We start from the raw sequence: 23,027 nt of genomic DNA on the forward strand, positions 1-23,027 counted from the left end.
GAAAATAAGCACTTTGAACTGAAGAGAATTGCTTTTCATTAAGATAAATTTCGGATGCTGTGATGAACTTGCTTGATAATTTGTTTTGACGGGCAAAGATGGCGCAGTGGTAAGAGCACTCGCCTCCCACCAATGTCGCCCTGATTCCATTCCCAGCGTTGACGCCATATGTGGGTGTTGGGGTTTTTGTTGGTTCTTTCCCTCGCTCCGCGAGGTTTTTCTCCGGGTACTCCGGTTTTCCCCTGTCCTAAAAAAAGAGCATTTCCCAAAAATTCCAATTCGACCAGGAATTAGGTAGACAGAGAACCACTTAGTGGATGTGCTACGTCTAAATCGTTATCTATTTATTTATTTATTTATTTATTATTTTTGTTAGTAATACTGAATTCCTCGAAAAACAGCTCCATCGGGGCCGCGCCTTCCCAAATGAGCTCAAATGTGGCGCTTATTCGGGGGCGGCACTCATTCAAATTAAGACAGTACTTTAGACTTTATAAATCTGCCGGCTCAATTTCAATTTTTTTTTTTTTCAAAAAATAAAAAAAAGGCAAATGGCCAACAAATGCACAAGGGGATAGGCAGAGAAGAAGTTGCAGAGCCATGAGGTAAACTCACACGTATAAACTAATGTGCGGTACAAATATTTTACTCGCAATGCTTTAATGAGATAGATCTAGAAGAAGAGCAGTCGGAAATGGTTCCGGTAATAACAGAAACCTGAAGCTGCTTTTTCCCAAAGTGGCTTTTCCTTCACCGAAAAGTTTTGTTCGCGGGACCGACGTTCGAGGGCCTTAAACACCTAATGGTCCTTGCAAAATGGGTTGAACATTATTTTGATTCACCAAGAATAGCCTGCTGTACTAGTTATGCTTTCTTTCGTACTTATGGAATTAAAGTCTTTCAATTTTTCATCTTCACATTAAGGACAGAACCTCCACAAAGAACATGTCTGAGAGCGAACCTTAAAAGATAGTGATGACTACAAGACCAATATGCATTACACTCTTGGCAAGCGAATGGACATCCTCCAAAGGCGGTCTATCAACCATGAACAGGGAGCTAGCCATACAGTTGGCCAAGCTTTCCAATACCTCGGTCAGTTTCTTTGTTCCAAAATGTAACTGCTGTGATGAAGACAAGAGAGAGGCTAGCAATTACGATGTGAAAATAGTAGAGGCAGAAGAGCGACCGGGCTATGACCCCATTGACTGGTTGACTACCCCACCAGAGGATCTCGTAATTGACTTTGTCGTTGGACATGGTGTAATACTTGGAAAACAAGCACAGTTTATACAGAAGTCTCATCAGTGTAAATGGATACAAGTGGTACACACCGCGCCCGATGAACTTGCAGTGTACAAGGAATATTCTGGTGCCATTCCGAAAGGCGATGAGAAGCAATGGGCGGAGGTTAAACTGTGTAAAATGGCTGATCTTGTCGTAGCCGTGGGACCGAAGTTAACGGAGTTCTATTCAGCCCTCCTCAACTCCTGCGGGAAAAAAGTTCATAATTTCACTCCAGGTATATTTGATCAATTATCATCGTTAAGTGTATCCTCAATAAAGGGAAGGATATTTCGGATTCTAGTATTCGGCCGTGGTGACACCGAAGATTTTAAACTTAAAGGATACGACATCGCTGCTAATGCAGTCGCCAAGCTGGACGATAAGACTTACCATCTTACTTTTGTTGGCGCATCCAAAGGGAGTGAATCCGATGTGACTAAAGAATTGCTCAAGCATGACTTGTTACAAAGTCAGCTCATTGTTAAAGGATATCTTGAGAACCGCGAAGATCTGTTGACCCTCTTATGTGCTTCGAATCTTGTGATCATTCCTTCTCGAACGGAGGGTTTCGGCTTGACAGCTCTGGAAGCGCTATCAGCTGGAATACCATTTCTTGTCAGTCAAAACAGTGGATTTGGAGAAGCTCTTCAAGCGATACCTCGTGGATCAGCTTTCATCGTGGATTCTGAAGATCCAGAGGACTGGGCTGAGGCCATTAAAGCTACACGACTGAAAGGCAGTGATACAGCATTTCAGGAGTGTCAAGAGTTGCGTGCACTTTACGCAGAGAAATACAAATGGGAGAACCAAAGTGAGGAGCTCCTCAGAACCATGAAACGTTTGATCAACGGTGAGTGTTGTATATTGGATGACGTCCTGGTTTTTCAGACGCGCAAATGTTAAATTTTCTGCTGAAGCGTAACCACTATGTTGAATTCTTTAGTCGAGGAGTACTTGGCGCTATTTAAATAACGTCGTACCCAAGGGTTGCTTTTTCCACGCTTTCCTTCCTTACTAAGTTATAAAATCAAAGGTGGTAGCAACGACAGTACGAACATAGAGAAGCAGATACATCCGCCTTACGTGACAAAAGCTTTTAGCAACACTGTGGTCTTCAATACACTCTCGCTCCAAAAAGAACAGGGATTCCCATCAAGAGACGGCAATCCATTATCCTCTCTTGTCCCAGTTATTGGGCGGGAACGTCTTTAATATTAGAGTCATTTCTCGAAAGTACATTCAAGAGAGTTGAATGATCATTTTCAGACATCCGCGCTGTTCTTATGCCGCGATGCTAAGTTTCCTATGAAACTTTAGCATGCATGGTTAGGGAGACAGTTCAGAACATATACTGAACATGTACTTTCTTAACCAGCAACATGCGAATTTTTATCTCTGAGGAAGATGATCCAGGTAAAAAGAGACAGGTGTCGACCCCGACACCGACAACGGCAGCAGAATCCTCAAACCCAAGGACATCAGAGCCTCACACCTCCTTTCCAAAACTACCCGACAAAAAGAAAAGTGATGAGAGACCCAGTAAGGAGGTACCTGAGGAAAGAACGGCGGCTCAAATCAGACCAACCAGCCAAGGAGCCAGGTCTAAACAACGGAATTCAGTAGCAACAGAATCAGCTCATGAATCGACAGTAAGTCAGGGTGGGTATTCTTCGGTCCTTTTTAACCGTGTCAGTAGTCTGTCTTATGGGTTTCTATTAACTTTACAGTGAGACAACTTCAACCGGGGCCACCTAAGGACTTTGATTCCTCTTTTTTGCTATCGTCCCAGCTTTCTCAACCTTCTTGCGCGGAAACGCTTGCTACGCCTTCCTATGTGGGTTCTTTTTTTCTTCTTTGGAACAAATCCTTATTGAAGTGAAATGTGTGAGTCTAGTGGTACCATTGCTGCTATTAATATTTTGCTTCTGATATAACTAAGGAAAGTTTTTCGTCTGTCACAGGTGATAAAGTTTTGATTGACAAACCTGGTGGTTTTCAAGGTGATACATCTCGGAACACCTCGTCGTCGAGTGGATATACACCACTTCGCAGTGGCAAAGAAGGCAGTTTTCCTCGTATGGGTGAAAGCGATCGTTCAGTTAGAAGTGATCCCCTACAAAGTAGAGCATTTCGTAACCCTTCTTCTGGAGTTTATCCATCACTTTACAGTGACAAAGCTTGTGGTGTTCAAGGTGATACATCTCGGTTAACCTCGTCGTCGAGTGGATATACAACACTTCACAGTGGCAAAGAAGGCAGTTTTCCTCGTATGGGTGAAAGCGATCATTCAGTTAGAAGTGATCCCTTACAAAGTGGTGCATTTGGTAACTATTCTTCTGGAGTTTATCCATCACTTTACAGTGACAAACCTGGTGCTTTTCAAGGTTTGGCTCCTGTGGAATCCGAAAACACCCTGCAAAAAGGTAATACTTCATGAAAAGAAACTATAGGAAATTGACAATATAAATACTTACCCTCTGCCTTAAACGCTCACAGGGTGTTTCATCAGCTGGTTCAATAAGGAGTTTTGTACAGTGAGGGGATGGATGGCCGGGAGGGGGGGAAGTGGGGTCAGACCCGTGAGCATGTTTTTCTATAGAATAATAGAATAATCCTTATAATTATGCTTTTGTCAATGTACATGGTTATTACAGTCTAGTAGATTTACTTAGAATAAAAGATTAATTAAATGTATTGAAAATAACGTGCAAGCTAGGAAGCTAAATGAACCAGTTTGTTTTTTTTTTGTTAGCTCCCTGAAGGTAGGTTAAAGGTAGGTAGCAGGTAAAATCAAAAGAAGCACAACTACAAAACAAAACAATGAAGGAAGATTCAATCCAACCCCGCCTATAGATCCGTACCACCTTGCAGTACATGTGAAATTCTACTAGTAAAGGACACATCTTTGAAGCATTCATATTCTTTCCTTGCGTTTTAAGTGATAAATGTTGTGCAGATTTTTTATGGTTAAGTTTAATGACACTTGACCGTGTGAGGTTCTAGTGAAGTGCTAGTCGGAGGAGGCCTAACTTTTCATAAGCGCCTATAGTTTCTGTTAGGTCTCCTCGCCACAAAGATTTGAAAGATGGAGATGGCTTAATAACTCACAGATAGATTAAATGTTTTTGCTGGAAGAAAACAATTCGTCATCCGAAATTTTTCTGACTTATGCAAGTAAGAAGCAACGAGAAGAAGCAAGTAGAAGCAACGACCTGCACCCACCAAAGCCTAAACGTAACATGGGCAAAAGAACTTTTAAGTATGCAGGGGCTATTTATTTCAATTCTTTACCCAATTATGCTAAAAGTGCCACTAGACGTCTGCAAATAGTTTTAAAAAGATGCTAACCGAGTATTTTACCTGATAATTTTAATTTCTTATCTCTTAGCACACACTTTTTATATTGACCTAGCTAGATTTTTTGCAGTGTTATTGTTTATTTTAGTCCTGTATATACCTTAGGAATTTTTAAACAGTATACTTTTTATTTCTCAGGGCCCCTATGGATACCAGCCTCGTTGCTGAACGAGCTACCCCGATTAAATAAAGTTACTTACTCTCACTTAGCCCCTAGATAAAGAAAGCCTTACATTAATTGGTACAGAAAAAGAACGAAAAGAACGTAAATAACAGTTTGTTTTACCTTTCATAATTACAAGATCTGTCTATTCTCGGATGGGAAGCAAGTCCAGAAGCCATGTCAGCTGTTGTTAATCTGATTAACAGTCATCGTGACGCGCTGAGCCTGAATACTGACATCGATTGTCTTAACGGCTTGGGTGTAAACGACTTGATATCCTATTTTGAACACAACCCGCTGAAGTATTGCGTGCTCGTTTTTGATGCTAACAAAATCAAGGCTATGATTGAACCAAAAAAAGGAGTTAATCGGAGGCTTCTACAAACTGCAGATAGGACAGTTGGTAAGTTTTTTTTTCTAACCCAAGTGGGCCAAACACCTATACGGTTGTGGAGAACATGTACAGGAAATAGACAATAATAGAAAACTAAGGATAAATCTGACGTTATAAGTAGATTAATAATAATCTCTATTGAGGTAACTTTTTCATATAAAATCTAGTTTTCAAAAAGGGTCTCATAAAAGTAAAAAAAAAATACAAAACACACAATTAACGAAGACGTTAAAAGGCTACAATAGGTAAAAAACTATTATTAATAAAATGTACAAGATATTAACTCAAATTCATTGGAATTACAAATTTAAAAAGACTACGCTTAAAAATATTCACATTCACGGATTGTTTGATTGCCTGGTGAAGGAGTTAAAATCCTTGATAGCATGAAACGCAGTCCGTTGTTTGCCCCTATTTCTTTGACAGCTTGGAAGTCTAAACTTTAGCTTGGTTCTGGTATTATAATCATGTTGTTCTTGCCGTCTTATGAAGTTCCTTTCAGTTAAAAACATGTTAAAAGAAGGTCTATTGAACATGACCACATTACATTAAGTACCACAATATATTATGTAACAAAACAACAGATAGATAACGGGAAGTTCATCCATGAGCCGACGACGATCATGTTATTACATAAACCAGTTAACTATCGTGCAAGTCGTGAAAGTAAAAAAAACACACTCAGCTGACGGCAAATAAAAGATCATCGATGAAAAATAATTTTTGCCTTGAAACACTGGTTAAAAATAAAATAACTGATATCTTGCTCATCAATCGTACTCGGAGTCCCCGGAAAAAAGACTTGAGTGGCCAACCCCACCCCCTCGGAAATTGCCTCCTTCTGGATCCCCCCCTTCCCTCTGAATTTTCGTCGCCCTCCGTGGGGGGTATGAACATTTTCTGAAACTACACATCGAATAACATTTCTCACTCAGGCAAATGCTCTGAGGAGATCTGGAAAAGACAAACTCAATGCGTTGGCTAAATTAGACTAAAAATTAACTTCTATAGCTGCAAAACCGAAAGGATAGCTGTTATCCGTTGTTTTTAAAAAGTTATTTGCACTTACAGGTATTCGTTTGTTGACATGACTGTGCAAAATATGTCATATTTGTGAGTGAAAGCCTGACAAAATGAACTCCTTGAATTTTGTTATTAAAGTCTTGCCTAGTCCCTTTACAGTATTTTCCAGTCTCTCTCGGTCAAATCACTTCGGTGACGTATCAGAGGCGAACAAGCGGGAAGCGCCTTAGGTCCTCGCTTGGACCACATGACCCGAAACGCTTGGGCCGCGTGGAATAATGAAGCCTAGGGACTAGGCAAAGTAAAAATCCTGGGAAAGTCCTTGAATAAAAATTTAGTGATTCAACGTGAATAGAGAGAAATACGTAAGAGTTACCTATATAAGTTATTTATTATTAAGTTTAATACATTCATTGCATGTTTAAAGTTTTACGTCCTAGCAATAAAATGTTATTTACTAAGATTTTTTTAAAGGCTTTGCGATTTCCAAAAACAGTTCTAAGCCTGGCAAACTGGTCTTTTGAGCTAAGCATTTTTATCCAATAAGAAGCTTACTATTCTATATAAAAATGCAAAGATAGTTAAGGAATTCTTTAATACATCATTGCGACGTTTTTCCGCAGTGGACCCTCTATGGTCCTCCCCCCTTTTTGGGCGTGCTACGGAGATAGACCTGCTAAGAGAGAGACCTGGGAAACGACCCCAGCAGCGGGGAGTGATAAGGGACTAGCAAGACAAACAAGGGAGAATTGTCTTGTTATAAGAAACAAACAAACTTGGTCAAATTGGAACCCTTCCTTGAACATATATTACCCGCGTAAAAACATAACAGACAAGCAATCTAACCATGTATTGTTAGGGGCCATTCTGTACTAGACGAAAATTTGTTCCTTGCAAATATGTAGTAAATGTGAGGAAATAAATGGTTGATCTGAATTTTGGTAAAATTCTAATAATCTCATGTGTGTCTTTCAGAGAAGGGGATTATCATTACAATATGCTGCCCCTGGTTTCAGTCAGAACAAGATAAGTCGCTTTGCGAAAGTGCCATTAAGAAAGCATCCCATGACAGCAAAAAGGTTTTTATTACATGGTTTGAAAACGGGAATTGGGTATTGAATCCAGATGACCTTATCAACTTTTTGACGTCATGTCCGTTTCCTCAGCAACCAAGCGCTGCTACTGATTGTCCACCACGAGGCATAACGGGTAAACAGCGACTTCCATACCCCTGGGATTACAAGATTTACTTACTTTCAGGGAAAACCGTGCTTGTATTAACGCGCATTCGTAATGGAATCATCTCGGACCAGATCAATCAACCAGACGATGTACAGTATTGGAAGCCTGGTTTTGTTGTACCCCCTAAAATTAAGGCTAGTCTTAAAAAGAATGCAAAAGCCTCTAACGGGGAACTTTTTATTCTAATGACTGAAGACGGAACTTTGGCATATCAGGTGAATAAAAAGGATGAAAAAGACTGGCAAAACTTTATACTTCTAGGTCTAGATGAAACTATCGTGTTACAAACGCAATTAAGACATGGACAGATTTCCCTCGAAGGTAAAGATGTGGTTATTTGCAAGGAAAGTCTGAGGGTTCCTCAAGAGCAAGTCAATAAGTTGAAGCAAGATTATGAGGAGACTCCTTCTGCTGACCTGTTTATCGCGTCTGACTCGAAAGGAAACTCGAGATGTATTGTAAAAGTGGGTACCAGCTCTAGAATGTTTACTTTTATCAATTCGATTTTCAATTATGTTGCTGGAAGAAAAGTAAATCCGATTTGGTGACTTTTCGGGTACTTAAACGACGTATTGAACTTACAATTGCTTAAAAGAGTAAGACAACTGCCCGCTACTGCTTCTAAAGAGTTTTTAAAGTTTAAAAAGTAAGATCAAGTTATCAATCAAGTGCGTAGTTATAATAACAGGGTATTTTAAGTTAGGCTATGTATTACGTAGGCACGGTTTAGACTAAATTTAGGGAAAACAGATTTCATTGTCTGAAGATTTTAATAACTTTTTAATAACTATTTCATTTAACATTTTTAATAACTATTTCACTTCAGTGTTCTCTTTTCCTCAAGAGGACCAAGTAGATAACGGCGCAGGGAAATTCCCCGCCGCAGAACCCTCCTTTAGCGATATTGTGTTGCACGTCGGCGAAGGCTGTCCTAAAATCACTAGACCCAAACAAAGCCACTGGTCCAGACGAGATCCCGGCTAGAATCCTAAAGGAAACCGCCACTACTATTGCTCCATCACTATGCAAGCTGTTCAACAGGTCTCTGGGGGAAGGCTACATACCGTTTGAGTGGAAATTGTCCAATTTAGTGCCTGTCTATAAGAAGGATGAAACAGATCATGTTGAAAACTATAGGTCTATCTTCCTACTTTGCATTATTTCTAAAGTCCTCGAACGTTGTGTCTTGAACCACATCCATGACCGATAAGAAGATCTGATTGCGTACTGTCAGCACGGGTTCCGGAGTTGACGTTCATGTGTCTCAAATCTACTGGAGACCCTAGATTACATCGGTGCTATTCTTGATAGAGCTGGTCAAGTAGATTGTGTGTATTTAGACATGTCCAAAGCCTTTGATAAGGTTAGACATGACCTCCTTATGGAAAAACTGCGGGATGCTGGCTTCGGAGGGAACCTGCTCACATGGTTTCACGCTTATCTCTGTGGCAGGCGCCAACGTGTCACCGTACTAGGCGCGACATCACGTGACCTACCTGTGACCTCTGGAGTCCCACAGGGATCAATACTCGGACCTGCTCTCTTCTTGTTATATGTGAACAACCTTCCAGATTCTATCCTCAATAGCAAAGTGGTAATGTTTGCAGATGACACTAAAGTATACTAGGTAGTGATGTCTGAGGATGATGGAGCCTCTCTCCAACAAGATCTGGATAATCTGTCTTCATGATCCGCTGCCTCTGGCCTAACCTTCAATGATAAGAAATGCAAGCTTCAGACCATTACGAGGAAGCGCATGCCCATCTGAACGAGCTACGAGGTTAACGGCAGTACCATCAAGTCCTGTGAGGTAGAGCGTGGCCTTGGCGTCTCCTTGGACTGTGACTTGACTTGGCAAGCCCAAGTCTCTCACCAAACTGCACGTGCAAACAAGTTGTTAGGTTTCGTTAGGAGGAACTCTAGGTTTATTCACAGTACTTCCGTAAGGCGCACATTATACCTCGGGCTAGTTCGTGCTCATCTTGGCTACGCAACCCACAATAAGGGACAAAAGTAGTTGACACACTTGTTTAAAACGGGTGCTTTTAACAAACATTTAATTCATTTATTATTTCATTCTTTTTAAACGCCGTTAATCCCCTCACCCCCCGAATCAATGTTGTCTGAAGTAAAAAAAAAGGATTGAGGGTCCAAAATTCAACATTGATTTTGGGGGAAAGGGGTTGGGGTAGACAGGGGAAGGGGATAAGTATATCCACTATGCAAAAAGAGGCCATTTTTCGGAAGTGTGTCAACACTTTTGTCCCTCATTGCAGGTCTAGGCTCCCCAAGGCATTGAACTAATTTCTAAACTCGAAAGTATCCAAAGGCGTGCCACCAAATTCATTCTTTGCTTACCTTTTTTAACAAATATCTCTTACAAAGAAAGACTAATGTCTGTAAACCTACTTCCTGTGTGCTACTGGCACGAGTTACTAGATCTAGTATACTTTTACAAGGCTACGCATAACATGATTCACTTAGATCCGTCTGTTGTTCCCTTCGTGCGCGAATGCGCGCGAAGGACCCGTATATCCGTAACGAGCTCTCAATCTTTTGTGCCTAAAAAATGCAGGACTTCTACCTTTCAGAAATCTTTTTTCATTAGAACCACTAGAATCTGGAACCTGCTTATTACTAGACTTAACCTAGATAATGTTCCTTTTGAGAACTTTAAATCTGTTCTTTACGATTATTACTCGCGGGCTCTAGCAATAAACTATGACCCGGACTCTCCAAGGAGCTTCCAAAGTATTTGCCTGAAATGTAACACCGCCAGGTTTTTAGACCAGGAAATTAGCGGCTGCATGTGATTTAAATTGCTACTTTTATATCTTTTTATTTTTTGGGTCAGCAGTAATTGGCTTTAGCTGTTGCGGTGTCCCTGCCCTAATATTTTGTTTGCATATTTACAGTGTTTTTTTTTCTTTGTTTTTTCTTTGTTTTTTTGTATTCTTCAGGGCAAAGCTAATAAAATAAAATAATGTTGACTGTTGAGTGTCGACGAATAGGCTGAAGATTACCGTCCGAATCAGTTTTTGAATTGTTGAACCAGGTCACTGTGGGTTAGCTCGGTACTGGTTTTGAGAAGATTTTATACGATTACTTTTTAATGCGGATCTTCCGTGTGACGACTTCAACCGGGGCCAACTTCAACTTTCAGCCAATCAGAGACCGCTCCTTTAGCAAAGAAATAGGTGTGCGGACCTCACCGAAAACTGTCCTATTTTTCGATTAGTTAGTTTCGATTCTAAATTTTTAGCCGTTTAGAATGGCTTACTTCTAGCGTGAGCCAATCAGAAACCAAAGAATCTTGTTTTCTCTTTTCTCATGATCAAACTTTTGCCTTCTTGAAAGTGTCAAAATACGAAATCATTTCTGTGCGGATGAGAATTGCGGGCCCAACGATAACGGTAGAAATTTTCCGCACTTTGTCCGCAAAAAGGGTTCTAGCTCCATAATATTGGGTATCCGCAACAGGCAATCGCTGAAGAACATGGAACCTCAGGAAACTGAAATACAGAGTGCAAATGAAACGTCACGCAACATCGCAATGAGCATACTTTCCAATCCCGCGATCGAGCACCTCGCTCATTATTTGTTTCTCTTTTTGTTAAAATATTTTTTCGGGGATGCGCGAAAAAACGTTTTTTTCACAGCAAGAGAGAAGTTAAGGAGTAATTATAAGAGCTGTCTTTGAATCACGTGATAGGCTTTGAAGATTTGAGTTACCGTTTGAATTGGCCGAGGAGGGAAATTGGGATTACTCCGTGTCTTCTTTATAAAAACAGCGCCCAGCGCTACCCGGCCCGTCCGTTGAAATTTTTTCTTGTTGAACGCAACAATGTTGTTTCTGTTAAAGAAAAACTTGTCCTTTTTTCTACAAATGAATTTTCTGGATCCAGATCTAGAGTGATGACTTCTAGTTGTAGGAATAAGAAATTACCATTCAGCTGTAAAGAAAACAGTGCGATATTTTTAAACAACGTCTTGTAACCAGACTGCAATATTTTCCCCATAGATACAAGGCACTTTTATACCCCTTACCGAGCAGTACATATAGTCAGCCCTTCAATGTATAAGCAGCTTGTATATATTTGGAAAAGTCAGCCACACAGCAAAGATGGGTAAGTGTATACGACACACCATCCTAAATAGTGAAAATATCTAGGATCGAAGCTAACCAACCGAAAAAATAGGACAGGTCCCGTTGAGGTCCGCACGCCCAATTCTTTGTTAAAGGAGCGGTTTCTGATTGGCTGAAAGTCCTTAGGTGGCCCCGGTTGAAGTCGTCTCACTGTAAAGTTAATAGAAACCCATATTCCCAAGAGGATTGTCTGCCAAAGCAACGCGGACTCGGGGAACGAGATTAGTCAATGAGCTGACGTTTATGTAATACCGTTTAACGGCTGAGTATTGATACTTGCTTTCCGAATGTAATTCACTCTACACCCTGCTGTGCGGGCGCTCGCCCAGCCGCGTAGGAACTAGAACTGATTTGCTTAGGTTGAAGTGCAAAAGTCACGGAAGGCCTTATTAGATCATCCCATGCTGTGGTTCACTGTTTTCTACTTTACCCAAAATTGAGCTTGACTATGAGTTTTGACTCCCAAAATAAATAATAGAAGCTACTATATATTCAGTTGACAAGCTGTGTGACTTTCTAGCCGCTTCGAAGTGTATTAAATAAGACTTTTCTCTTCATTGATATAATAGCTATAAAGATAGAAGAGCCGTAGCTCCCGCGGGTACTCCCTATAATGGGAGTATACGGGGAGGCTCCGCCCGAAAGGGGTACCTTTTTCAGCCTTCAGGAATGTAAAAGGGTAGGGAAATCTGTCATTTGGATCTGTGAAAGGGCCCAAAATGGTTAACAGATGAAATTTATGGCTTTATAAATCGAGAAAACGTTCTATTTTTTTGATTGATTCGTACTTTAATAGACAGTGCTTTTAAGGCAGTTAAAAGGGATGCAGAGTTCAAAACAAGGTACGTGAAAGGGGTACCATTTGTCAATAGAAGGTATACGGAAGGGAATCAGTGAAAGATTCCGGCAATTCTACTTTTTTAGGGGAACCTTTTTCGTGAACATTGGTATAGAAAAGGGTAAGGGGTTGGACCTCGGCGGGGCGGAGCCTCCCCATATAAAAAATTGTTGAGTACCTCCCCCCCCCCCCCGGAGTGACAAGTAGAAGGTAATAAAGCCGGGACATTAGAAAAAATGGGATTATTTGTGTATGCCTTTGTGGTGTGTATTAAATATAGTGGGAATTGTTAAGTAAGCGTATGTGTTGATCAGCTTTGCAAGTCCACCCGGCAATAATGAAAGAAGAGGCAAAACCAGTTATCAGCAAACAATGTAAAGACGATGAATGTCAGCATCAATTAAAATGCTTGAAAAAAGAATGAAGAGCACATTCAGCGATGTTTAAAAGTTTTTGGACCACTTTTATCGTATGGAGTCAATGATGATAACTGAAAAAGTACACAGAAGCCCTTAGCTCGGTGTTAATGTCATTATAAGAATTAATTTCCTATGCCGAATCAAAGTAGCTAACGCTCCTGCGCCACTTGGCATTCATTAGATCTTTCCAAGTTCACCAAATGTGTTAAGGTTGAATCTAGAAAAATGACCGCTTTTAAGTGTTTATATCATGACCCCGAGACAATTATAACATTGGATTAAAGAATGCGAAGCTTAAGGGATTTACTTAAACTTTCTTGGCTTCGGACCCTATACGGATAGTTAGATGCAATCAGGAGCCCATATGGGCTCCTGATGCAATACAATATTAGCAGAAAAAACAATGAAAGATTTCGCTTTGATACAACTTACTTAATTTCAAGTACAATCTAATCCGCCAAGTCTTAGTTTTCGAGAGGGAGGAAGCTTCGAGGGAAATACGTGGATTTTAATTTGACTTGTTCCGAATCTTCTCGCGGCTCCGCCGTAGTAGTTTCTTGGTGCCGCGGGGGACGGGCGCAATCACCAAATGACGTAATACAACAGACTGAAAAGACACTGAAAAATACCCACACCACGACACAAAAGCGAAACAATAGTCACCGCAAAACCAGGAAACATCAGCCAATCCCGCCAGCTACGTAGCCTCCCCTGATCCATGTACGCGTTCCTCTCACACTTCAGGGAAGGGATGCGTGACGAAGCCATAGGAACGTCTGCGTGACATGCGAGGCAAAACAATGGTATTCCCAAGAGCCTTTGCAATGTGGTTTGTCGCGAAGGAAAACGTCGATGAGCGAAGTAGCTCGTGAATTCTCAGTGGTGAATTGATGAATGTTCTGGACTTGTTAAGCGTTCCTGTTGTAGATTAAGCTTATACTGTTTTAGATGCTACTGGTATCGGTCATCTCATCTCAGTCAGAGGACACAAAAGGCTGCTCTAGTCGGCGTCTTAGTCCTGCTTTTTTCTTGTTCTGGAGGAAGATAACGATCAGTCGGTCACCATTATCAAGAGTACTCGTCTACAGAAATAGTTTGATATTGGACTGTGCTTTTTGGGACTTAATGACAATGTTGCTACTTTCTTAGCTTCAGTGCTTCAGTGATCCATTCTGAGTCGGTGGGCAGCAAAAACCATAAAATATTCAACTATAAAATACTACTTCCCCCTTGGTTGGAGCAGTGCACTTGGTAAGTTCTTTAGAGCTAGCGTCTTTATTTAGTCGAAATGCGTATGATTTAATCTTTTTCATAATCTGAGATACAATAACTAATACATTTGAGTACATGCGAACATATCCCTCTTGTGCACCATTAAATACAAAATCATATCAACCACTATCCCAAGCAAAGTTATTTTATCGTCCTTGAAAGAGCCTCCTCAAAGTCAAATTGTAAGTTCACGCTTATTGATGGTTTTCACAGTGTCGTCATCAGATTGCAAAGTCAAAAACGCGAGGTTTTACGAATTCTTATTTACACTAGTTTGAAGATAAATAGAAAATAAGTCTTTGTACAAGTTTCCGGCCCTACACAGTGCGTGACACCAAAATAGCAATGCTGTCTCATTGAAAAAAGTTACTCCTCTTGATTTTCAGCAGTTTAACCATTTCACGTATTAAAAGATGTGTTTATGCGCACGTATGCTAGCTCTCCAGTGAAAAGGAAGAGCTTTTATAGAAAAAGTGAACTCCAGATGTTTTTGTTGATTTGGTGGACAGTTTCTGTCCAGGTAGTTGCTAGATTGAATACCTCAGAAGGAGGTGATCGAGGAGGACTAGAAATGAGAGTTGCTTCGGCAATCTTCCGCTTGTGAGACAAAATGGCACATCTCGCGACTTCATATCTTTAAGATTTTAGCATTTATTTGGCATCAGATAATACACTAATAGTTCTAGTATATTCCAACCAAATGACCTCTGAAACCCAAACCCACACATAGTGTGCTTGGGCTGCCTGTGCTGTTCGTTTAACAGAAGTGAATATTTCGATACTAAGAGTGTAAGGGATCAAAACCTCAGATTTACTAATATGGAATCTCTCAGAAGGAGGTTGGCATCCCTCAGAAGAAGGTATACTGTGTTTATGTATAGCTTGTAAATTGGATCCCTCAAAAGGAGTTTGGCATCCCTCAGATGGAGGTACACTTTATTTATGCCATAAACTTTTAAATAGAATTCCTCAAAAGTAGGTACACTTTTTTGATGTGCAACTTATAAAGTAATGGAATCCCTCAAAAGGAGTTTGGCATCTCTCAGAGAGAGGTACACTGTATTCATGTATAACTTGTAAATGGAATCCCTCAAAAAGAGTTTGGCATCCCTCAGAAGGAGGTATTATTATTTTATTTATGTATAACTTGTAAATGGAATCCCTCAAAAGGAGTTTGGCATCTCTCAAAAGGAGGTACACTGCATTTGTGTTTTACTTGTAAATAGAATCCCTCGTTTGACAACTCTCAGGGGGAGGTATACTTTATCTATGTGCAACTTGTAAATTGATTGAATCCCTCAAAAGGAGTTTGGCATCTCTCAGAAGGAGGTATACTGTATTTATGTTTTACTTGTAAACAGAATCCCTCAAAAGGAGTTTTGACATTTCCCAGAAGGTCAGGTACACTTTATATTTAACTTGCAACTTGTAAATTAATGGAATCCCTCAGAAGGAGGTACACCGTGTATTTATGTTTAACTTGTCAATAGAATCCCTCAAAAGGAGTTTGGCATCTGTCGCAAGATCGGGGAAGGAGGTACACTTTATTTATCGATAACTTATAAATGGAATCCCTCAAATGAAAAGGAGTTTGACATCCCTTAGAGGGAGGTGTTTGTGTTTAACTTGTAAATGGAATCCCCCAGAATGATTTTGATATTACAGGATTTTTGGTATCCCTTATGGAAATCTCTCAGACGGAGATGTCTTTTGCTGACATATGGTTTCAAAATTAAGTAACGAGGAAAATTAATAGAACTAAATATTTGAGGCTGTGGTCTTATAAACGTTAAAGGGTGCCCAATGAGCTGATGCTGTGAAATCTAGGGTGCCCAGTATAGAATTTCTATGAAAAAATACGATTTTATTGTCACTCAGCAACAAAAGTTTGGCACCATGGGCCAACACGCAGTCTGCTAGAGCACAGTGGCTTGTATTGTATAAGCTATTTCCACTTTTTACAGCAACAACAACAACAAATTTTTATTGAAAATTGGATAAATAACTTATTACATTATTTTCCCACCCGCAAATGGCTTACGAACTAATTGAGGCGGGGGAGCTGAGGACATATTACAAAATACAAGTACAAGGTTTATCTATAGATGGACTAGTGTTACTATGCACTACAGCATGCAGGTAGACAAAAAAATATATACTGTGGTTTGAAAGTCCATGGTACTTGGTGCATGTACAGGGCTGTTAGTGAACATTTAAGCTTTCAGTACTTAAGCTTAATTGAAGACTTAAGGCCAAAAACTTGCACAGAAAAACAGCTATATTGGAGTTTTGTTAGGCAAGTTCTTGGTAGATAAGTTACAGGTCACAATTAAATTCAGGTTTAAATTTTTTAACCTAGATTGATTCTCAAAATATCACCTTTGTCTCCTAGCCCTAATTCTTATGACTATAATAATTTGCTATATTGAGAATCATTAACCTGAATATTTTAATCTTGACCTATTATAACAGGTACATGTAAACGGTTAATAAATGCAATTTAGCCACATTGATGTTTGTTAAGATCAGGCAAAAATGCATCCAGAAATTGCCAACGCCAAACATTAAATAACAAAGGAAACAAATAAATATGTAACAAAAGACAAAACACATATACTGAGTTGTCTACTTGCACGCAGTCGTGCGTAAGTAAAATCATGCAGACAATAAACATTGGAAATAGAAAATTTTATGTGATTCACTTCATATATTTCAGTTCAGTGGAAACAGACATTTTTTTTTTTTACTTGTATTTTCCTTGCTTGGGAGCTGGTTGTTTATTACCTGGGGGGGGAGGGGGCATTTTCATGTGGGATCATTATAAAAATCTTCATTGGTTTGGGGGTTTCATTTTCAGATAAGGGAACAGTACAAAGCAGTAATAATTGAATGTAACAAGCGTGAATAGTAAACAATGATCTTATAAAAACAAATGTGGATAAAGTATGAGGTGAACTTTGGGTGGGGGTACTTCCATATATGGGCTATATAGGTACGTGCCGCGGAATACGTTATGGTTTTTGAGGTTCTCGGTCCTTAAATAGGGTATCTTTTTTCACCCTTTTGTTTCTGTGTCCCTGGTGTGGTCCTCAGATAGGGTAGCTTAATTGTATTATGTAATACTGGAGTGTGAAAACGCCCGCCTAAACGAACGGTTTTTTTTATACTTGATGTATCCATTTAAGTATTAACAAAATGATTTTGCAACAGAGGTTTAATAGCCGTTGAGCGGGTAAATACACGTAACGCCTCTTCAAGCCAAATGTTTGTTTTTTCCTTGAATAGGGTGTCATTTTTCGGCTTTGGGCCTTAAAAAGGGTATCAGTTTTCGCTTTCTTAGTCCTTAAATAGGGTTAGGGTTTACGAACCTTCGCGGCACACCCCTATCCAAAATTCGCGGGACTACCCCCCCCCCCCCCCACGGGCCTTACGCTCTTGTTATCCAAAGATTCCTCATTTTTAAGGAACAGCGAAGTTTAAAATAGTCTCATATACATTTCCCTTGCCGATCGAACTTCTTTGTCGTAAATTCTGCTAGTCCGACGACGTAAGTTGATCACGAGATGCGCCATCTTGTCTCACGAGCCGAAGATCTCCGTTCCGAAGCATCTCTCGTTTCTAGTCCTCCTCGATCACCTCCTTCTGAGGGATTCCATTCTAGCCACGACCACAAAGCTCTACAAAGGTGCGTGAAATGTTTCAGCAAATCACTCAGAAACTATGGGCCACAAAGCTGAGATTTGGACAAATTGTTTGTATATTAGTCTTTTATAACATTTCATTTTCTTGGCTTCTTCCACTGGACGGTTTTCAATTTATTTTTTGTGCCGTGTGTATTGCGTGACAGTGAAAACGAAGAATTACACTGTATGTAAGAAGTGATTCACACACTGCTAAATCCACTTAGACGCTGCGTTCAGCTTTCACGCAACACTTTTGTAAAAGTAAACTTGAATTATGCATTTGGAGTACAAATAACTGTGTGTTCCGATGCAGTCGAATGATTTTGAAGTGTTCAGTTTTCCTCTCATGCAGTCTATGTTTAGTTTTACTTATGTAGAAATCCGGCCACTCCCAACAACTAGCCTTTAAACAACCCTGGACATTTGAGAACGGTTGAGCCTAAAGACAGGCGGGGATGTCGTCATGTAAATTTGTTGTTGTTGTTAATTTTAATTCTCAGACATGCACTGATTTCATGTTGACCATTTACAGCACCGATTTTCAAAGTAAAAAACCTCTTACTTGCCCGCTCTTCGATGTACCCTGACGTCGTGTTCTGACTTCGTAGTGTTCTTGAGAGTCTTGAGCTTGTGTCTGGCCAAAATGGCTTAGTCAACTTCCTCCCCCCTCCCCCTCCCCCTGCAGACATTTGTTGAGCATAACGCTGCTGGGTTGCCCGATGCCGTATTGTCTCCCTTAAGGAAAACGCAGAGAAGTGGCCATACAGATCAGAGGTGGGGAGGGCGAGTCAATATAAAAGCTCTCCAAAGAATTTGGAGAGATATTGTTAGTGGATGTAGAGATTGCCATGGGAAGGTTTATGATATAATGTGACACTTTTGACAGAAATTTCATTTTTAGTTTGGTCATGGTAAATTTTTGGAAGGTCCTTATTTGGGTCGCCAACATTGTGGTAGACTTTTAAGAAGCATAATGCTGCTGTTGGCTTCATTCAGCAGATCATTTGCGAAGTAAATACTGTTTCTTCTAATTTAAACACCCTTTCAGGGATTCCGCTTACCGTATTTGTTTTCAACTTTTAGGTGACAATTCTTTTCGAAAAGAGATGAACTTGAAAGAAAATGTTTTACGTTTTACAGTTAATTGTAATTATGGGAGTAATTACTTGAGACTGGGACGAACTCAAACCGGCATGAGTTCGTATCGGTCTCCATACATGTCTTTTCATGCTTTTACATGGAACCGGCCTAAAAGTGAACTCAGACCGGCCCGACATCGTGTCGGGCCAGAGTTACTTTCTTATGGGTTTCTATTAACTTTACACTGAACGACTTCAACCGGGGCCTCCCAAGGACTTTGATTCCTCTTTTTTGCTATCGTCCCAACTTCCTCGACCTACTTGCGCGGAAACGCTTGCTACGCCTTCCTATGTCGGTTCTTTTTTTTCTACTTTGGAACAAATCCTTATTGAAGTGAAACGTTGTGAGTCTAGTGGTACCATTGCTGCTATATTTTGCTTCTGATATAACTAAGGAAAGTTTTTCGTCTGTCACAGGTGATCATCATTTTTTGCTTTTTCTTAGTAAAATAAAAATAGTGCTATGAATAACTGTGAACAAGACTTGGAAGTAGCTTCAATTGAATATATGCTTCGGTTAATGTGACAGATTACACCGTTTTGAGATTCTGTGCCAACATGCCACCAGATGAGCGTAAAGTAAAGTTTACAATTTTCTGGGAGCAGTAAAATCTACGGTTGTCTTCTCACTCTCTTAATCTGCGTAAATTGTGTACCAGTTAGGACAGTTGGCGAATAATATGTTAAATAATCGACTTAAGAAAGTTATATAGGTCCAATAATCTCCTGTTTTTGAGTTTGTACCGGTCTCATGTAATCAACGAAGTGTTTCATACCGGTCTTACGTAAACGAATGCAAAAATTAAAAATTCGTACCGGCGTGAGTTCGTCCCGGTCTCATGTAATTACCCCCTATGTAACACGCTGTAAAGTGCTTTCGATTGGGACACTTGAGGAGAAAGCGCTATATAAATGAGGGCGATTTCTTCCATTATTTATTGTTATTTGGATGGTGGATTGCGGGTTTTAGGCAAACCACACTGATTTAATACATGACATGTTCTGTTCTGATTCTGTAGACAGTTTACTCCGACCTACAGTTTGAAAAACTCTCACTTGTCCGTATTATCTGTTTCCTGATGTCGTGTACTAATATAAGGATATAGATTGGGAATCCTGAGCTTGTGTCTGCCTAAATTGGCTCAGTCAATTCCAGTGGAGTGGTGCCTTTCCCCCTATCTGGACGTTGATGACAAGCCGCTGTGCCAAGGCCTGCCTGGGGATGGGAAATAATTGTCATTGTTTATTTTCTACCTCGATTGGAATCTTTTGAATGATTATAGAGTACATAACCACACCATTTGACAACTGAACGCTGCGGGTAGTTGTTATTGTTTATTTTCTACCTACCTCAATTGAAATCTATTGAATGATCACAGAGTACACAACCACAACATTTGAGAACTTAACACTGCGGGTTTTATTAGAATACTCTCTCTTAACGAAAATTAGTCAGTGTAAGCAAAGCTAATTCACAAGATTATGACTCTATTCCGTCCGAAAAGAGGCCATAAGCATGGAGAGTTGGGATGGCGAGTTATAAAAGCTTTGCAAAGAATTTGAAGAGAAATTGTCAGTGTTTGCAAAGATTGCCATGGGAAGGTTTATCTTTTAACGTAAACGGCTTTAGCTTTTGACAGAAATTTCTTTTCTTTTTTTTTTTTGGTGTAAATGGTAAAGTTTTGGTGGGTCCGAGTCGCCCTTATTTGGGTCGCACATACTGTGGTACATTTTTTATTTGAGCACTCTGTTGCTGTTGAGTTCATTTAGCATTTCATTTGCAAATGCTGTTTCGTTGATTTAAACGCCCTGTCAGGGATTGCACTGAATTTTAAGCCTACCGTATTAACTCGAATAAGCCCCGCTTATTAGATTATTGTCGCCTCAAATGCGACCTTTATTTGGGGACGTGCAGTTATTTTAAAATTGGACGCGACAAAGACTATCTTTTGTTTCTTAATTTAACGGTATATTGTCTATTTACCGCGACTAACAGAAGCGTCTTTTGATCGCACCTTTTCACTTTGGGCCCTTTTCAACCAGTGGTGTCTTCAATTGGCAACAGAATGACGTATTGTAAGAATTTTTGGAGAGAAAACTTATTGGACAGCGGTGAAAATAATCACTTTGAACTGAAGAGAATTGCTTTTCATTAAGATAAATTTCGGATGCTGTGATGAACTTGCTTGATATTTTTTGACGGGCATGGATGGCACAGTGGTGAGAGCACTCGCCCCCCACCAATGTCGCCCGGATTCCATTCCCGGCGTTGACGCCATATGTGAGTGTTAAAGTTTTTGTTGGTTCTCCCCCTTGCTCCGAGAGGTTTTTCTCCGGGTACTCCGATTTTCCCCTGTCCTAAAAAACGAACATTTCCCAAAAATTCCAATTCGACCAGGAATCAGGTAGACAAAGAACCATTTAGTGGATGTGCTACCTCTAAATCGTTATCTATTTATTTATTTATGTATTTATTATTTTTGTTAGTAATACTGAATTCCTCGAAAAACAGCTCCATCGGGGCCGCGCCTTCCCAAATGAGCTCAAATGTGGCGCTTATTCGGAGGCGGCGCTTATTCAAATTAAGACAGTACTTTAGACTTAATTTTTATTTCTCTCCTGTTTTTATAAATCTGCCGGCTCAATTTCCATTTTTTTTTCAAAAATAAAAAAGGGCAAATGGCCAACAAATGCACGAGGGGATAGGCAGAGAAGAAGTTGCAGAGCCATGAGGTAAACTCACACGTATTAACTAATATGCGGTACAAATATTTCACTCGCAATGTTTTGATAAGACAGATCTAGAGGAAGAGCAGGAAGAAATGGTTCCGGTAATAACAGAAACCTGAAGCTGCTTTTTCCCAAAATGGCTTTTCCTTCACCGAAAAGTATTGTTCGCCGGACCGCCGTTCGAAGGCTTTGAACACCTAATGGTCCTTTCAAAATGGGTTGAACAAGATCTTGATTCACCAAGAATAGCCTACTGTAGTTTATGCTTTCTTTCGTACTTATGGAATTAAAGTCTTTCCATTCTTCATCTTCACGTTAAGGACAGAACCTCCACAAAGAACATGTCTGAGGGCGAACCTTAAAAGATAGTAATGAGTACAAGACCAATATGCATCACACTCTTGGCAAGCGAATGGACATCCTCCAAAGGCGGTTTATCAACCATGAACAGGGAGCTAGCCATACAGTTGGCCAAACTTTCCAATACCTCGGTCAGTTTCTTTGTTCCAAAATGTAACTATTGTGATGAAGACAAGAGAGAAGCTAACAATTACGATGTGAAAATAGTAGAGGCAGAAGAGCGACCGGGCTATGACCCCATTGACTGGTTGACTACCCCACCAGACGATCTCGTGATTGACTTTGTCGTTGGACATGGTGTAATACTTGGAAAACAAACACAGTTTATACGGAAGTCTCATCAGTGTAAATGGATACAAGTGGTACACACCGCGCCCGATGAACTTGCAGTGTACAAGGAATATTCTGGCGCCATTCCGAAAGGCGATGAGAAGCAATGGGCGGAGGTTAAACTGTGTAAAATGGCTGATCTTGTCGTAGCCGTGGGACCGAAGTTAACGGAATTCTATACAGCCCTCCTCAACGCCTGCGGGAAAAAAGTTCATAATTTCACTCCAGGTATATTTGATGAATTATCATCGTTAGATGCATCCCCAATAAAGGGAAGGATGTTTCGGATTCTAGTATTCGGCCGTGGTGACACCGAAGATTTTAAACTTAAAGGATACGACATCGCTGCTAAAGCAGTCGCCAAGCTGGGCGATAAGACTTACCATCTTACTTTTGTCGGCGCATCCAAAGGGAGTGAATCCGATGTGACTAAAGAATTGCTTAAGCATGGCTTGTTACCAAGTCAGCTCATTGTTAAAGGATATCTTGAGAACCGCGACGATCTGTTGACCCTCTTATGTGCTTCGAATCTTGTGATCATTCCTTCTCGAACGGAGGGTTTCGGCTTGACAGCTCTGGAAGCGCTATCAGCTGGAATACCATTTCTTGTCAGTCAAAACAGTGGATTTGGAGAAGCTCTTCA

General features: G+C 40.3%; 2 protein-coding genes and 1 pseudogene across 2 annotated transcripts in view; all 3 read left to right on the forward strand.

Moving 5' to 3' along the window:
- Window positions 1–544: 544 nt before the first annotated feature.
- Window positions 545–23,027, forward strand: part of LOC140949510 (D-inositol 3-phosphate glycosyltransferase-like) — a 172,579-nt gene continuing 150,096 nt past the window's right edge. The window contains exons 1-2 of the mRNA XM_073398670.1: window positions 545–605; window positions 925–2,137. Coding sequence (XP_073254771.1) covers window positions 976–2,137 — 1,162 coding nt within the window. The 5' untranslated portion in view covers window positions 545–605; window positions 925–975. The remainder of the gene's footprint in view (window positions 606–924; window positions 2,138–23,027) is intronic.
- On the forward strand, window positions 2,667–8,450 carry LOC140950706 (uncharacterized). The gene is made up of 5 exons (XM_073399950.1): window positions 2,667–2,946; window positions 3,249–3,710; window positions 4,947–5,210; window positions 7,200–7,919; window positions 8,293–8,450. The coding sequence occupies exons 1-5, from the start codon at window positions 2,667–2,669 to the stop codon at window positions 8,448–8,450; spliced, it is 1,884 nt and encodes a 627-aa protein (XP_073256051.1).
- The window catches only part of LOC140950707 (D-inositol 3-phosphate glycosyltransferase-like), a 2,514-nt pseudogene continuing 1,324 nt past the window's right edge, over window positions 21,838–23,027 (forward strand).

The sequence above is a fragment of the Porites lutea genome, chromosome 10 (genome assembly GCF_958299795.1).
Source record: "Porites lutea chromosome 10, jaPorLute2.1, whole genome shotgun sequence".
In the NCBI taxonomy this organism is placed as follows: domain Eukaryota; kingdom Metazoa; phylum Cnidaria; class Anthozoa; order Scleractinia; family Poritidae; genus Porites; species Porites lutea.